An 18,768-nucleotide genomic window follows, 5' to 3' on the forward strand; every position below is an offset into this window, starting at 1 on the left:
CAATAACAACACCAGACTATTCCGATTGAATTATTTTCAACTATTGCGATTCGTAAATTCTTCTAATAAACGAGACCAAACAAACACTCTTGAATAACATTTTCATACTTTTGATTTAATTTGAGCTATTTGAAATAGTGGAGAATAACGTTCATTCCATGTTCATTGCCCATACACGCAGAAAACTTAAAATTTTCAAAAAAATGTAACTCAAAAACGGCTCGATGAACATTTCTAATTTTTTGATATGTTATGTAAAAATATTTGAATTTTCATAAAAAAATATAAAAATATATAGTCGTTGTGGTCCAACATTTAAAAAATCTTAAAAAACAAATATTTTGACCATTTTAGCAAATTTGAGTACTCCAATACATCAAACCAAAGTTTTTAGTAAGAACTAGAAGTAATAAGCTTTCTATCCATAAAAAATATTGCAAATCGATCCAGTGGTTCAAAAGTTATGATTTTTTAAAAATAAAAAATTTCGAAAAATATCGATTTTTCTGGTAACCCTATATCGAACATGGTCACCCTAATAAAAAAATAAAAAAAATACGGGTCTAATTATTTTCGATGAAGAACATACCAAGCGATTTTGAGCAAAATTGGACAACTTTTTTTTTCAACTCTATTCTTTTCCCGTGGAATCGCTGAATAGCAATAACTTTACACTAACGTTGATGGATAGCTAATTCCAAGCCTCGTTCATTTGGTTCCCTGTTTCTCCAGTTTTGCAAGTTCTAGTCAATCATGGAGTAGCAACTTCAAATTGTTCGGTCTCATGCTCGTTTTCAATTGTGTTTGCTAATATAATAAGTGGCAAAATATAATCAGTGATTTTAAATGCCACTTGCCACTGAAGTATCAGCTTGATGAATGAGTGCCCAACAAGTAGTTTTGCAAATTTAACATATCCATTACTGATTTCTTAAATCAATATAAGGTTCGGTGTACTCTCAACTTCTGTGCCATGGTCATTTCATAAGAGACCAGTAATAAAACCGCTTCGTTGAGCAACGTAAGCCGACGGAGTAAATAGAGAAGTGACAAATTGGTTCTGCTATTTGCCAGCGTGTATGGACAATGTTTTTGCACAGATTCCGTTCGCTTCGCACACTTCCTTGTACGTTCGTTGTTCTGCATCTTTTATTTTCCAGACGCAGATGATTGGTACTGGTTGGAAACTGTTAACGAACTCATAGTGGGGTCACTTCGACAGTTTGCATATTAGTTTTGCATCACCTTTTTTGCGCTATTGATGAATACTACCGTTATTTTGTAAATTACACCGCTTAGACTGCGTGACAACGCTTGTCGACATAATTAATCTTTCAAAGTACATCATACAGTCCGGCTACTTACTGCAGTTCTATATTCTAAACAACAACTAACTTCCTGTTTGCACATTCCAATCACGAAATGCAATCAGATTCTGCTCACACATTTACGACCGGTGCGGCGTGTGAGTTCCATCCGATGATGAGCGATGACATTTCCTTTTCGGTTTGTCGTGGATCAGCTCTGTCTGCTGGTGATGCTCACTTGAACTGCCCATGTTTGCTCAATACCCAATGCTAATCAGTAATTTTGATATGTACTCACCTTCCCCATTCGATTCGTCTCTTTCTTTTCGCAGATACCCGACCCGCAGAACGAAAACGATGCCATTGTGATCTGAGCCACAGCTCAGAACGGAAGTGACGCTCGAGCGACGACGAACAAGGTCAGCCCATCAACCAACTTGGTAATCATTCGGCATCGTCCTGCTGATAGCCGTCGAATAGTAGTGAATATGATAAATATTCAACACCTTTGCTGGACATGTTGTGCGTACGTACTTCTGGTTAGCATCATGATGACGTCGAACCTGGCCAGTGCCTATCGAATCGGAGTGGGAAGAGCCGACTGCACAGGACCACCGGTGGAGATAACGTTTGTGAGTATGGCACTTCATGTTTCAACGGTATTTTTCAAATTTGTTCTACAATAGAAGATCGATTGGGTGTAGTATACATTTGATTATTTCCTATACACCCCCTCGCCCTCTTCACTTTTTAATTGAAATTGAGAAATTTTGAACGAGTGTTCGTTCAGGCTTCTTCAAAGTCCCTGTAAATAAATTATACGTAAGTTAACTATGAGGATTGTCGTGGTCTTTTCCAATGATGCATTACACATTTCTTTTCCTCATCGACGCCAGTTATCTATACATATAGATAGGCAAAAATAAAACAAATTGGCTGTAGACGGTCACAATCTAACTTGATTTTTCACCAGTCGATTCGTTTTGGGATCCGTGATTATATGTGGTTATATGTCTAAAAGAAGAGATGAAAACTCCTGGGAAAAAAGTTTAAAAATCTTTAAAATATAAAAAATGATAAATTGTGGAGCAAATCAGAACGATCAAACAAAAATCGATTTAGAGCGTGATGCTGCATTTGATATTTGGATCGCATAAACTTACCTACTGCCAAACAGTATCAAACCAATCCGAGCAAAAGTAGCTCGTTTTGACGTAGGACTACGTCTGTGTTTTCTATATTGGGGTACACTTCACGATTGCGAAAATCGGGGACCGTCACGAAAATATGATAGACTTTAAACCTTAATATCTAAGCCGTGTCTCCATGGATTTTCAATTTTTTTGGACCATTCGATCAAGGGTGAGTCAACGCTTCTTTGTATTTATATGAAAATACTGAATTTTAACTATTTATTATCGAAAATTGATATAAAAATTTAGAAATAGGTCAACCAACCAATCACGTACATGCATCACTAGCACAGACATCAAAAATCAATCACTTGCGGGTTTGGATCTAATCCTCAGTTTGAACAAGATTTTACGCAGAGCAGACGCATCAAAGCGATCGCAGCGGAGCGGACACAGCATCACGGAGGCGCTAATGACATTTTCAAAGGAAATCCATCGCATTGGTGGTGGTACTCGACGTGTTGCTGCAGATCATTCAACATCAACGAACCAGAATTTCATATGAAGAAAAGGTTGACCATAAAAATAGCACTGTGGCGATCCCGCACCGCCAGTGTCGATGCTGAAAATTTATTACAAATTGTGGTGTCAGTTAGTTGGAAAGGAACATTGGGAAAAGAAAATTGGTTCTTCTCAGGACCAACATTTTACGAAAAGAAAGAGTTAATTGCGAAAATGGACTGTTTCGGTGGCATCGGATTTGGCGTGGTAGTTTGGTTGCTGTTAGTGATTCCATCCATTAAAATTCACTACATCATCTTCCTCCGACGCGCTATCAAATTCGCTATTTACGATTGAGTTTTGTACTTGAAAGAAAGTTTATTTCGGATAGTCGAATCAACCTTCTTTTGTATAAAATCAATGAAGACGCCACCTCAGTGGAAACTTTCTACAGCAACCACCCATCGGTGAACGTCGCTCGGACAGACAGATGGCAAGAGATAATAATTGGTAATATGGAGAAACTTCGTCTTGAGTGAAATTTCTGCTGTTATTCCTCGTAACAATACACATCTAAGATAAACTACATCTCATAACCAAATCCAGAATCTTGCGAGAAAATTTCATAAGATTCTTAGAATTTGTCATTCTCCGAAAGGTCCGTTGTCTGCTGCGGAATCTCGATCAAAATGGCTCGCGCGCGTCAAAAAGCAGCTTTCTTATATCTAATGAAGTAATTCCATTAGCCCCGCCCCTTCATTAATCGTTATGAGTGCACATTTTATTAACACCCATATTAGATCACAAAGGGGCGGGGCTAACAGGCTTAATTTATTAAATACAAGAAAGCTGCTATTTGGCGCGCGCGAGCCGTTTTGATCGGGATTCGGTACGACATTCGATGCAGCGGAGCGGACACAGCAGCACGAAGGCGGTCGGACAATTTCAACGCAAGGTGCTGTCAAGCGTTTGGATGCAGTTAGTTATTGGAAAGACGCATTGGGAAAAGAAAATTGGTTCTTCTCAGGACCAGTATTTGATGGAAAGAAAGAGTTAATTGCGAAAATGGATTGTTTCGGCGGCATCGGGTTTAGCGTGGTAGCTTGGTTGCTGTTAGTGATTCCACCCGTTCAAATTAATTGCATCATCTCCCTCCACCGCGCTATCAAATTTACTAGTTACGATTGAGTTTTGCACTTTAAAGAAAGTTCATATCGGATTGTCGGATCAACCTTCTTTTGTATGCATAAAGACCTTTTTGGAGGACACCATCCTCAAAAATGGCCGAAATAAAGGAGAAATAAGCAGAATCAGAAGTGGCGTGAAACCAAACACAAATATATTTATATGCAACGTTTGGTCTTCGATGTAAGCGTTCGTGGCAAAGTAAGGATTGTGATGTCCCCGACTGAAAGCCAGTCGAGTGGCTTCAGCGGCCATTGAGTCATGTTATTTCCACGGTTAGAGACTCAAAGTCCATCCAACTGGGAACAGCTATTCGACTTCTTGATTCAGTTAGCCTCCGAGCAGTTTCCTCAATGTTAATAAAACGACACAAATTATTATGGCAAATACTATCAATTTCGAATAGCTATGTACTGCCGCTAACCGCAAGTCGAGCACATCTGTATATGGAGCCCCATATACAGATGTGCTCGACTTGCGGTTAGCGGCAGTGTAGTCCTACGTCACCTTTGCGTACAACCCGATTGGGCTGCACCTTTGAGTTTTTACTTAATTTTTCACGGATTTATCCAGATAACAAATGCCAATTTTCGTCGAAGTCAAATTTGATTAGAATTATTATAATCAAATAAGAAATTGGAGGGGAAAATTGCACGTTGTCAAAGAAAAGTAGAAGGTTGTATCCGAAACACGACCGCCAATTGAACGAAGGACTATGTAAAAGATTTTATTTTGAAATTCTGAATAAAGGGTGTACGAAATCAAATTGAGTCACATTCAAAGTTCGATAACATTTCGCCTCATGGGTTGATTGTAATAAAATTTTGTGTACGACTGCTTCAGCATGTGTTATTCACACTGCGTGAGTTTCTTTGCAAAATTTCCAGTATTTTCGGAGTTACAGTCCAAGGAAGGTCGATATGTTAGTAAGCCTTTGCAAAACTTATCCCACTCGTGCTGACATCTGGCGTCCTTGGCGTCCTGGCGTACTTGCATTATACTCGCCATCACGCAGGCTGCATCGTGTGATATCGTGGGGCTGGCAGATATCACTCTGACACACATCAAGCAGTACGTGCTGTACCCCCGTTACCCGCAGTGCTCTCAATCAGGACGGGCAGCTGTACTTAAGAATAGATACGGCAACGCCTGCCAGTAGCCTACGTCTACTGACACATACCTCGGAACTGTTGGACATCATCATCGATGATGCCAAAACAGCAGTCGAAGCCCTCTTGCACGCGTAGTCGACATCAGCTTGTTGTCTTTTACGTCCAAAAGGAGCTTTAAACTCAGCTTCGATGTGATCGCGACTCCACCCACATGAATCACTGCATGTTGTACCGACTTACAGTTGTTGACGATAACCTTCTCCGTCTTATGTTGAACGAGCATCAGGCCTCTAGCGCTCATCCAATCTGCCACCATGCTGATCGCATGTGCTGAAGCCAGTTCTACCTCGGGAATTGACTTCCCGTAGACCTCTAACATTACGTCATCGGCGAAGCCGACGATCTTAACACCAGGAAGGAACTTTAGTTTCAGGACCCCGTCGTACATAATGGCACACGGTTCTGGAAATAGCTTTCCAAAATCCGGTATTGCCCCACCGTCAGGATAAGCTGGTGTAATGAGAGCCAAGGACGGAAATCTTCGTTTTACTATCAGTTGCATCGATGCTCAGTAGGTAGCTTCGTCATTGATTCGTGTTTGTTTTGATCAGACGCTCGGCAATGCAGGCACGAACATCTCGCAGCATGCTGTCAAACTTCCATACCAAATTTACCGCCCATCCTCAATAGCTGATTGATAATCGAGCATAAAAAATGAATATCTACCGGAGCAGAAATGAATATTTTGAAATGCGGTTGATTTGCACCGATAAATGATGATTATTTTACTTTAGATACTAAACAGATGCATATATTTTAGGAATCTGACTTCAAAATGTTGAATCCATGCACCGCAGTATGAAGTGATATTCATATTTTGAGATTTCAAATTGAATATCAATGTGCCAAGCTGAAGATTCATTTTGACACCGCACAAAACAACGCTGACACCGAGAGTCGTCGTTTGCTGCTGTTCGTGCACATGCCGTCCTATTCATTCGCACATTCAAATTCGGGAAGGACTAGCAACTTGATTGTGTGTTGGATGTCAGCTGTTTGAGTGTAGTTGAAATGACTTTTTCTGTCCCTGATGAGAGTGTGGGGAATATACTGGACGTGAATTATCCAAATGATTATGGATCAGATTGTTTGATTTTTTGGAAGGTATTTGTCATTTCCTTATAAGAGTGTAAACACAAGGTTCGAAATGAAGGTGGGATTTAAGCTTGCTGTCATCAATTTTGGCGGAAATGGAACGAAAGAGAGCAAAAGCGTCTATCGACAACAAAGAGAATAAGTTAGAAAGAGAAAACGTATTCTCGTTCGAGTCGAATCGGCATGATGATGAAAATGCGTTTGCGCATCATTCAGTGTTCTATTCTTGAAGCGTGAGGACGTGTTCTACGCTTGTTTTCATCGGTAAAAAAGCATATCGAATGTCGGATTTGCTTGGCTACGACAGAGAGCATGATGACATCCAAATTTGCGCTATTGAAGAGGTTCTTCACATAAATTGTCACTAACACACAGTATCGAAAATTTTGCCTTTTCTGTTGGATCGCTATCTCGGGGGCCTATATACCACCGACTTAACGGCGTCCAACGTTGACTTAACCTTACGCAAACCAAACTGATTGCTTGACAGACCGTACGAGGTCAACCTGTTGAGGATGATCCTCTCCAACTACTTGCCCGTCGTACCTTTACGGCAGATTGGTATATGCGCCTATTGCCAATATTGCCTTGCGGTATATGAGGTCAGGGACGGGAAGAGTACCTCGATAATCCTCGCCAACCTATCCGGGGATAGGCGCCAGCCTAGGATGTGGTGGGGTTTGACAGTGGGCCCTGTTAAACCTCTATAAAAAGCTGCATGTATCCGCAAGTAGGCTCCGCCAAAGCAACCGTGTGCCGCTCAAAGCGCACAAGCCCAAGTCCTGGTGTTAGGTGGGACGCTAAACAGCCCTGACACGGCGGCCCTCCGACGAGACAGGAGGTTTGCGCAGGTCCATTAAGCCGCCTTTAAAAACAACTATTACGAAGGACATAGAAGATAATACGACTCGATACAATCGGCAACGACCTAGGCGACGAATAAAGGATCACGATTGGAAGCTTGGAACATGGAACTGCAAGTCGCTAGGCTTCGCAGCCGGCGACAGGATAATCTACGATGAATTACATCCCCGCAACTTCGATGTCGTAGCGCTGCAGGAAATCTGCTGGATAGGACAGAAAGTGTGGAAAAGCGGGCATCGAGCGGCTACCTTCTACCAAAGCTGTGGTACCACCAACGAGCTGGGAAAGATGCGCCAACGCGTGATTGGTTGGCAGCCAATCAACGCAAGGATGTGCAAGCTGAGGATAAAAGGCCGTTTCTTCAACTATAGCATCATCAACGTGCACTGTCCACACGAAGGGAGACCCGACGACGAGAAAGAAGCGTTCTATGCACAGCTGGAGCAGACATACGATGGATGCCCACTGCGGGGCGTCAAAATCGTCATCGGTGAACGCATGAACGCTCAGGTAGGAAGGGAGGAAATGTATCGACCGGTCATCGGACCGGATTGTCTGCATACCGTATCGAACGACAACGGCCAACGCTGCATAAACGTTGCAGCCTCCCGCGGAATGGTAGTCCGAAGCACTTTCTTCCCCCGAAATAATATCCACAAGGCAACATGGAAATCACCTAATCAAGTAACGAAAAACCAAATCGACCACGTGCTAATCGACGGTAAATTCTTCTCCGATATCACGAACGTACGCACTTACCGCAGTGCGAATATTGAATCCGACCACTACCTCGTTGCAGTATGTCCGCGCTCAAAACTCTCGACGGTGTACAACACGCTTCGGAGTCGTCCGCCGCGGCTTAACATTGGGCGGCTACAAGACGGTAGACTAGCCCAAGACTACGCGCAGCAGCTGGCGCTCCCAACGGAAGAGCAGCTAGGCGCAGCGTCTCTTGAAGATGGCTGGAGAGATATTCGATCCGCCATTGGAAGCACCGCAGCCGCTGCATTAGGTACGGTGGCTCCGGATCAGAGAAACGACTGGTATGACGGCGAATGTGAGCAGTAAGTTGAGGAGAAGAACGCAGCATGGGTGAGATTGCTGCAACACCGCACGAGGGCGAACGAGGCACGATACAAACGGGCGCAGAACAGACAAAACTCGATTTTCCGGAGAAAAAAGCGCCAGCAAGAAGATCGAGACCGTGAAGAGACGGAGGAACTGTACCGCACTAATAACGCACGAAAGTTCTATGAGAAGTTGAAGAAGTTGAAGCCCCTGGAGTTGACCAACTACCAGGAGAGCTGTTTAAACATGGCGATGAGGCACTGGCTAGAGCGCTGCACTGGGTAATTACCAAGGTTTGGGAGGATGAGGTTCTGCCGCAGGAGTGGATGGAAAGTGTCGTGTGTCCCATCTACAAAAAGGGCGATTAGCTGGATTGTAGCAACCACCGCGCATTCACATTGCTGAACGCCGCCTACAAATTACTCTCCCAAATTTTATGCCGCTGACTAACACCAATTGCAAGAGAGTTCGTGGGGCAGTACCAGGCGGGATTTATGGGTGAACGCTCTACCACAAACCAGGTGTTCGCCATACGTCAGGTATTGCAGAAATGCCGCGAATACAACGTGCCCACACACCATCTATTTATCGACTTCAAAGTCGCATATGAAACAATCGATCGGGACCAGCTATGACAGCTAATGCACGTAAACGGACATTGATATCATGGCACGTAACTTTGAGAGGATGGAGGAAGCCTACATCAGACTGAAAAGCGAAGCTAAACGGATTGGACTAGTCATCAACACGTCGAAGACGCAGTACATGATAAGAAGAGGCTCAAGAGAGGTCAATGTTTCCACCCACCACGAGTTTCTATCGGTGGTGACGAAATCGAGGTGGTTGAAGAATTCGTGTACTTGGTCTCACTGGTGACCGCCGATAACGATACCAGCAGAGAAATTCGGAGACGCATAGTGGCTGGAAATCGTACATACTTTGGACTCCGCAAGACGCTCCGATCGAATAGAGTTCACCGCCGTACCAAACTGACTATCTACAAAACGCTTATTAGACCGGTAGTTCTCTACGGACACGAGACCTGGACGATGCTTGTGGAGGACCAACGCGCACTGGGAGTTTTCGAAAGAAAAGTGTTGCGTACCATCTATGGTGGGGTGCAGATGGCGGACGGTACGTGGAGAAGGCGAATGAACCACGAGTTGCAACAGCTGCTGGGAGAAGCATCCATCGTTCACACCACGAAAATCGGAAGACTGCGGTGGGCCGGGCACGTAGCCAGAATGTCGGACAGTAATCTGGTGAAAATGGTTCTTGACAACGATCCGACGGGAACAAGAAGGCGAGATGCACAGCGGGCAAGGTGGATCGATCAGGTGGAGGACGATTTGCGGACCCTCCGCAGACTGCGTGGTTTGCGAAGTGCAGCCATGGACCGAGCTGAATGGAGAAAACTTTTATGTGCAGCACAGGCCACTCCGGCCTTAGTCTGGTAAGAAATAAAAACCTATCCGGGGAATGTTTGCTTGGTGAAGAGCCCCTGTGGTCTTGGCCATCGCTATCCTGTAGGCTTCACCCCACGGATTCGCGTTGGCTCCTCCGCATAGGTTGTCGAAACACGCTTTCTAATTGCTCTTGATGGCCTTGCTAAAGGCCAGTTTCGTAGCTCAAAACACTTCACGGCGCTCCGCTCTTTCATCATCGGTGTGGGCACGTTGCATCCTTCGTCTAGCCTTGAGGCAGGTTGATCGAAGCGCCGCAATCTCGGGACTCCACCAGTATACCGGGCGTCTTCCATTTCTTGGCAGGGCTTTTCTCCGCATGTTGGCATCGCACGCGCATTATAAGGTAGCCACCAACGCATCCTCGCTTAGACCTTCAGTGTTGGTTTTCAGTCCCAGGGCCACGGTGAAAACTTCGCTGTCGAAGTGATTGGTTCTCCACCCACAAACCTGACGGGGATCCGCGGACCTCGGATGTTGCACGCTATAGTTGATCTTGAAGCGAACTGCTAGATGATCACAATGGGTGTAACCCTCGTCCTCTCTCCAGTCCAAGTATTCTGGTGCCAGACCAGGACTGAACGTTCCTTCTGAACGTGCTAGCGGAACCATCATTGATTAGCACTGCGTCGAGCTTTGCTAGCCCCTCTAGTAACGCTTGATTGGTGCAGCGGCTGCCCCACTGCACAGCCCAAGCGTTAAAATCTCCTGCTATGACGACCGGCTTACGACTAGGTCAGACGATAGCCTATCAATCATATGGTTGAACTGTTCTAATGGCCTTCTTGGTAGGGCACAGCAGCTACTATAGAACACACCATTGATCTTGGCTATCGCGACACCCTCAGCAGTGCAGTGTACTACCTCTTGGATCGGGTACCGTCCCGTAGTGCAAATAGCCGCCATCCTGGACCCGTCCGCCCCCCAATTGCCTTTATCAACAGGAACGTTGGTCCGGTCAGACAGGAGGGCAACATCGGTCCTCGACTCCGAGACCGACTACCACAGCAGCTGCTGTGGTTAAGATATAGCAGAGATGCATCTGAACACGAGAACAGGTGTTCGTGTTCAAAACGTTTTGAACACAGCACACTGTTCAAGAGCACTGACCCAACTTAGCAACTTGTATCCTAGGAAAACAAATTCAAGCGATGGCATGCTACACATTTTTCGGCTGGTAATTGAACACGTGGGCATCTAACGGATAGAAATCAAGCATGCGTTTTGCTTGCGTACTAACCCAGTGCACACTGAACAGTGTTCAGAGTTCAAAACTAAGAACACCAAGGCACGCTCTTGGCTCATGTTCTGTTCAGGATGCATCTCTGAGATACAACTGTATTATTTGCACGGCTTATTCTTATTTTTCTCTCCGATGGGACACGAAGATCCACCCATAACGTGGTTACATGCTTGCTTTTTGCTGGTGCAGATGAGGCACTATGGTGCCTTATTGCATTTCTGCGCCTTGTGCCCTTCCTCACCACAACGACAACACGGGTTGCTACGGTCTGGGCCCTTACAGTTGTAGGACTTGTGTCGCATCTCTAAGCACCGATAGCACCTGTCCACTGAAGGCGGCTGGAGTTTGCTCATTGGTCATACTGACCAGCCGATTTTCAACTTCCCTCGCTTCATTACCTTTTTGGCTTCTGCAACCGGTAACCTAAGGCAGGCTACCTGCGTGCCATAAAGGCATAAAGAGTACTTCACCTTAGGGGCCTTTCACAAATTACGTAACGCTGTAGGGAGAGAGAAGGGGTCAGGCCGAGCGTTACGATCCATACAAAAAATTAAACCTTCCATACCAAAAGTGTTACGAGGGGAAGGGTGGGGGTCCAAAATCATCAAATTTAGCGTTACGTAATTTGTGAGAGAACCTTATTAGTTTTCACCAACAAGGCCTCGCCTCTGTCCTTAGATTTCTTTGGGGGTCCCAGCTGCCAGGGAATTTTGGTCCCTTCCCGGGTAGAAGCTATGAACAGAATAACAAAACATAATATGGACTTGATTGATATAAGAGATAAAAGAACAGGCCACAATATCAAAAATTTGCACCGAAATATCATTTAAATATCAAGATATGCTATGGATAAGAACAAACTAATGGCACTTGATGACCACTTATTACAAATAACATATCTTGATATCCTCATGATATTCTAGTGCAAAATATTGATATTGTCGCCTGATCTTTTATCTCTTATAGCAATCATGTCCATATCTCATTTTGCTGTCTTATCAACATTTGATATCATTTAGCTATTTTCGTCTACTCGGGTTGAGCCGATGGCACAGGCCGGCTGGTACCCTCTTGCGGCTCGGTGACTTGCGCCTGGTTGGTGCCTTTCGCCTTTTTGGGCCGAGGAGTCACCTTCTCGGGTCGACGCCCTTCGGGCTTCTCTGCACCCCGATCTGTTCCGTCCAGACGACGTTTGGCCTTCATGGTCGCACGTCGTTTGGCTTTGCTCTGAGCGTTTTCGCCGGATTGCTGCCTGAGCCGTCGCAGTCTTTTCTTTTATTAGCCGTCAGGGCGAAATCAATAGCCTTTTGGGCCATGGTCGCTCCTCCAAGGAAGGAAAAGGCATCGGTTTGAGCACCTTTGTCGGCCTTCTCTCTTACCATCACCCGCCTGATAAACGCATCCTGTTCTTGTCCTTGCGATTCGAACAGCCTGGCGGAGCATCTGAAGGTTCTGTTTCAGTTCCTTACTGATGCTAATATGGTATACCCCTTCACTGCTGAGGAGACTCCGGTGCTGCTAGTTGCAGTGCAGTGAAGTAGTCGCCTTTAATGATCTCATGGTTATTTCCACTCAGCAGGCCAAGCTTGGTGGCAGAATTGGACAGCGTGCCACAAGGCCCGCCACGGTTTTAGGGGACAGAAGACAACCTAGCTATTAGCCCACAAGCCGTTTCGAGTCATTCACCTGGCTCTACTAAGAGAGTAGAATGTAAGACTGGCAGCCCTCGCTTTCACAAAATTACGATATCCAAGACAAGGTCCGTTAATACGCGGCCAGAACGCCATAATCAGGATCTCGCTGGCATTGATCCTGATGTGCCAATTGGAACTCTTGGGCTCCTGTACGTGTTGACAAGTAGCTTTTTGTAGAGGTTTATCAGAGCCCGCTGCCAAGCTCCACCACGTCCTAGGCAGGCCTCCAAACTCGCAGAGGCCGCGGGGAGGAGTGGTTAAGCCCTTGGACATAGTGCAAGCGTCCGTGTGCCCAGAAGAAGTAATAGAGTTGAAATTCAGAAAAAAATGTGTAAAATGTTGTAGAAAAAACAGCCCTATACATCAGAGTGGCGACATGTGCCGCATTTGACAGGGCTCGTTTAGAACACAATTTTGTAAGGGAATAACAGATGAATTAAAAAAAGACAGGAACATCGTCTTCGACCAAAGGTCGTACAGACTGAACACTTAACACTAGCATGAGACAGTAATGAACTTAATTTTAAAATTAAAAAATCACTTAAATAAAGAAAAAAAACCTAGCATGAGACAACGGACAGGACACATAACACCCAGTGAACCAGTGGAGAATTTTACGATCACGAAAATTTTCCGCCTTATCGGGGCGGGAATCGAACCCACATTCCCTAGCACATGCGTTCTAGACGATTGTAGATTAATAAGTAGATGAAAAGATATCTGATAAAAAAACAATATTCTAACCTTTTTATTTTTAACTACCAACTAGACTGGCCCAGATTAGTATGGGGAGAAAAAAATGTTGTCGAATTCCACGGGGCACCCCCCAGAATTGTGTCTTTGGGTGAGAAAATCAATCTCTGAAAATTTCAGCTCAATCGCTTGTTGCATAAGCTGGCGCATTTGATTTGAAGTTTGTATGGGGATTTCAGCCAAAATGTATAGGAAAATACACCTCCGTCACTCATTCGATCTGGAAATTGGTTCTGATTGCTCGATTGACCTCAGAATTGCAAAAACGGCAGTTGGTATGCTACAGAACAATTTCACAGAACATTGCATGATGATTAAATGAACTTTTATATAGTTTTCGGTTGATTTATTAGGAGCTGATTTGTGAATTTTGGATTTTTGATCGAATCACATCAGCCAAAACCTATATAAAGTTCATTTAATCATCATACAATGTTCTGTGAAATTGTTCTGTAGCATACCAACTGCCGTTTTTGCAATTCTGAGGTCAATCGAGCAATCAGAACCAATTTCCAGATCGAATGAGTGACGGAGGTGTATTTTCCTATACATTTTGGCTGAAATCCCCATACAAACTTCAAATCAAATGCGCCAGCTTATGCAACAAGCGATTGAGCTAAAATTTTCAGAGATTGATTTTCTCACCCAAAGACACAATCCTGGGGGGTGCCCCGTGGAATTACACAACTTTTTGTTTCCTGGGCCAGTCTACTACCAACTGAACAACATCGTCTCTAGTTTGCCCCCGTCCGAAAGAACCGTTCTTTTGTTCCTGGTTATAAAAGTCTTACTTACTTGATACTTGATGGGCTACAGCTCTTCGATGAACCTACGCTGAATGGAGTATCCTTCTCCACTGGACTCGATCCTGTGCCAATCGCTTCCAGTCGCCCTGAACATTAAGCGCCCTCAGATCCTCTTCAACTGCAAAAAGCCATCGTGTACGCGGCCTTCCACGAAGCCTGCGGCCTCTTTCGGGTTCCCTACTAAATATTATCTTCGCTTGACGTTCTTCCGGCATACGAACATTGTGACCAGCCCACCGTAGTCTGTCGACAGACTACGGTTATAAAAGTCACGTAGGAATAAAACCAGCAGTTTGGTGCTTAGGTAGTTCTCCTTCTTGGTCTGAGTAGATCTCCCGGGGTCGAAAGTAATTTCAAAGAAAAGCAACAAAACATTCTTACGTAAATATAATATAGGATCTTTACTTCAATGATGATCTGTCGTGTGATAGTGAAATTCAGAATCCAGAAAACTTTTCCTGACTATCACTTATCAGCGAGCTCGACGGGCAAGGGAATCCGAAAGTAATTTTAAGAATAACCTCGAACTGTTATTGCTGCTATGCCTAAATTAAGATATCTGAAATAAAGAATTAAAAATCAAAATGTATTTATATGATAAATGTGAAAATGGTGAAGTTGGATACTCGAGTAGATTGTTGTCGAAAAATAACAAATTTTGGGTTGTCGTTGGCGACGAAGAGCATCAACGCTTGCTTTGACGATAATTTCAGTTCAGTGTCTGGAAGCAGGTAATGTCAATCTTTTAATAGCATGCTCCATTATGGCGAGCGTGGAAAGCTGGATATGATTATCTTGCCACGTCATTACCTCTTCACCAAGCTGATCGTTGACTGGTACCATTGGCGATGCTTGCGCACCAACCACATATCGGTGCACAAAGAAAGGCGCCAACTTTATATTTCAAACCTGAGTACAGTTCGCCAAGTAACGACAGGGTCCACAAAGGAATCCCAGTAGGTAATCCAAAGAATGAGTACCCTACCAAAGTTGCACATGGCTGCCATGACGCGGCCGTTTTCGTTCGTCGGCTTGGATTATTTTAGGCCTACTCAGGTTCGAGTGGGACGCAGCTAATAAAAGCTGTATCCTAGGATGCTGTGTCAAACGCCGAATCGCCTTGTCTACGTGCCTCACTGTTAGGCAATACATCTGGAGGCTGCCCATTCAAAGGGCCAACCGAGAACCACAAGATGAAATTAAGGTAATCAAGCTTGATTTAGTGAAGATCTTCAAAATTTCGACTACCAAATGAGATTTTAATCACACTTTGATGACTCGTGACAGCAGAGCGTCTCGTGACAGCAATAGTTGTAACCCGGATTTTGAAAGCCTGTTGACAGCCAAATCCATAGTGAACTTCTAGCCCTTAACAACCACCCCGATCGAGAACATCAATTGAAGCGCTCACTCCGAACCATTTTATTCTTCTGAACTCCAGTGGCGTCAACCAAATCCGTACTGTTACTCGTAGGAACTGGAATATGGCCAGACAACTTGTAGATCAATTCAACAATCCCAACAATCGCTAGCAGAAGTGAGTGGGAAGAGGTGGGGCGGAGAATGATTCAGTACTAATTATTTAAAAAAAATCAACGCAACGCAATGGTTTGAGAACGGATGTTGTGAGTGATTCTTGGAACAGACGGTCGGACACGTCAAGTAATGGCTCAAACTGCAGACGGGGCTGTGACCAAGTTGACAGTTCTGTAAGTAGACTGTAGAAATGGAGATGCGTTATAGGTTAGGGAATGTTACAGCGCATTGCAACACAGGAATCGATAATCATTTTGAATCGTATCTGAAGGTCGTCATTGATAAAATGAACTTAAAAATGCACAATTTTAAAACAGCTTTTCTCTTTCAAATTTTCACTTCCACAGATGGGATATGCGCAGCTATCACAGCGAGGATATGGAATTCATCTGAGACAGTTTTCAAGAGCTTTCATCTTCGAAGAAGGTGGTAAACGAGCCGTCTTCGTCAGCGTAGACGCTGGAATGATGGGCCACGCTGTGAAACGTGACGTTTTGGCGGTTCTGCAGAAAAAGTACGGCGATATCTACACCATTAATAATGTGGCCATTAGTGGATCGCATACCCACAGTACCCCTGGAGGCTTTCTGATGTACCTGTTGTATGATATGACTTCATTGGGATTCGTTTCTGAAACGTTCAATGCGCTGGTTAGAGGTATTGCGCAGAGTATTATCAGGGCCCACAATAACATGATCGATGCTAGGGTTTACGTGTCGGAAATCGATGTGGCGGAAGCAAATATCAACAGGAGTCCCAGTGCCTACGAGAACAACCCGGAAGAAGAGAAAGCTCAGTACAAAGATAATGTTGACAAACGGCTGGTTCAAATGAGAATGGTCAACAAAAACAACGTGGTGTTTGGAGCCATCAATTGGTTTGCCGTCCACCCTACATCGATGAATAACACAAACCGTTACGTATCGAGTGATAACGTAGGGTATGCATCAGTTCTGCTCGAGCAGGAACGGAACAAAAACAGTTTGGTGGGTCGAGGTGACTTTGTGGGAGCTTTTGCGTCAACCAACCTAGGAGATGTTTCACCAAACATCATGGGCCCAAAATGCGAAAAAACTGGCCTTCCATGTGATTTACTGACATCATCATGTCCAACCGGAGCAGGAGCTTGCTTCGCTTCCGGTCCTGGGAAGGATATGTTTGAAAGCACTAAAATCATCGCGACTAGGATATATGGAGCAGCGTCGGTGAGTTGTTCGTTATGAGTAACCTTAATCGAAAAAAAAACTTACATATTTCTATATTTGCAGCATCTACTAAGCCAATCTGGTGGAAGAGAAGTAACCGGTCCTATAGCCTTTGTACATCAATTCATCGATATGACAAAAGCTGAGACCGTATACTTCAATCCTAAAACACGCGAGTTCGAGCAGGTCCGAGGATGCTATCCGGCGATGGGTTACAGCTTTGCTGCTGGAACCACTGACGGGCCAGGTGCATTTGACTTCCAGCAGGGTACCATAACCGACAATGCTCTGTGGAATACCGTTCGTGACTTTATTGCTGAACCAACGCCCGACGATAAAGAATGTCAAGCACCTAAGCCAATTCTGTTGGCTACAGGTAGGGCCAAGTTCCCTTACGATTGGCAACCAAAAATAGTTCCGACGCAAATTTTGCTAATTGGAGACTTTGCAATAGCTGCCGTCCCCGGTGAATTCACCACAATGTCAGGCAGGAGAATACGGAATGAAATCTCCAGAGCATCAGTAGCCGCTGGTGGTAAAGAACTGCAAGTTGTGGTGGCTGGGCTATCCAACATGTATTCCAGTTACATTGCCACCCCTGAAGAGTACGAGATCCAACGATATGAAGGTGCTTCTACCTTATTTGGGCCACACACGTTAACCATCTACATTCAACAATATAAGAAAATGATAAGTGCCATTGTCAAAAACGAAACGTTAGATGAAGGTCCGTCTCCTCCATATCAAGATGATAAGCAAATTTCACTGATGACCGGAGTTATCTTCGATGGTCATCCTATTGGGCGCGAATTCGGCTCAGTTAAAGTGCAACCCCTGAATACATACGAACGTGGAGATACAGTTTGCGCAACTTTTATAACTGGCAATCCGAGGAACAATTTGATGCATGATAAGACTTATTTCACGGTTGAACAGAAACAGATTGATGGAAATTGGACGATAATAGCGACGGATGCTAACTGGGAGACAAAGTATAGAAATTGTTTGTATGTTAGAAATGTGTATTAAAAAAATGTTTTTTACAGGTTCAAATGGGAACGGCAGTCGACTATTCTTGGATTCAGTGACATTGCGTTCTCGTGGGAAATTGGACCGGACGTAAAACTGGGAACCTATCGAATCAGGCATTTTGGCTACTATCGATACATTCTGGGCGGTGTATACCCTTATACAGGTTCGACAAAAACGTTCATCGTGGAGTGAAGTAAAGAAGGGATGGATGACAGTAACTGATAAATATGTGATAAAGCGGAAGGCCTATGAGAAGAAACGTTTAATACACAAGTTGGTCAGAGTTTTGCCAGTATTATCTGGTAGTTACAAAGTGGAGCCAAAAATACTAGTCATTTAATGATATCTGTAGAGTGCAATTAATATGAATACAATATAGATTTGTATGGTTTTATCAAAAATAGTGTTTATTGTTCAATAAAAAAAAGAATAATTTTACTTATTGTTGCGATTGTGGAAGGTGTCAATTGACTTCGATTCTTTTAGCAGACTACACATTTAAATCGAGAACTTCTGCTCGGTAATATTTTTTACCGATTTTACCCGGTAAACATTTTTATTTGAACCGAGAGGTCAGTGAATTTCGAATAAAAATACTGATTTTTGTAATAAATTCTACGGACTGACAATCAATCAAATTTACAGGATGTCGGTAAAAAAGAATACCGAGCTACCCTATTCAACAAATTCTGATTAAAGTTGTCAGAGAAA

General features: G+C 44.0%; 1 protein-coding gene across 5 annotated transcripts in view; it reads left to right on the forward strand.

Annotated features, from left to right (window-relative positions):
• The window catches only part of LOC134205549 (neutral ceramidase-like), a 77,886-nt gene extending 59,391 nt beyond the window's left edge, over positions 1-18,495 (forward strand). For all 5 annotated transcript variants that reach the window (XM_062680874.1, XM_062680872.1, XM_062680869.1 and 2 more), the window contains exons 2-5: positions 1,640-1,939; positions 16,168-17,025; positions 17,089-18,017; positions 18,072-18,495. In XM_062680874.1, coding sequence (XP_062536858.1) covers positions 1,796-1,939; positions 16,168-17,025; positions 17,089-18,017; positions 18,072-18,249 — 2,109 coding nt within the window. In that variant the 5' untranslated portion in view covers positions 1,640-1,795 and the 3' untranslated portion in view covers positions 18,250-18,495. The remainder of the gene's footprint in view (positions 1-1,639; positions 1,940-16,167; positions 17,026-17,088; positions 18,018-18,071) is intronic.
• Positions 18,496-18,768: the final 273 nt, after the last annotated feature.

This window comes from Armigeres subalbatus, chromosome 1, assembly GCF_024139115.2.
Source record: "Armigeres subalbatus isolate Guangzhou_Male chromosome 1, GZ_Asu_2, whole genome shotgun sequence".
NCBI lineage: Eukaryota > Metazoa > Arthropoda > Insecta > Diptera > Culicidae > Armigeres > Armigeres subalbatus.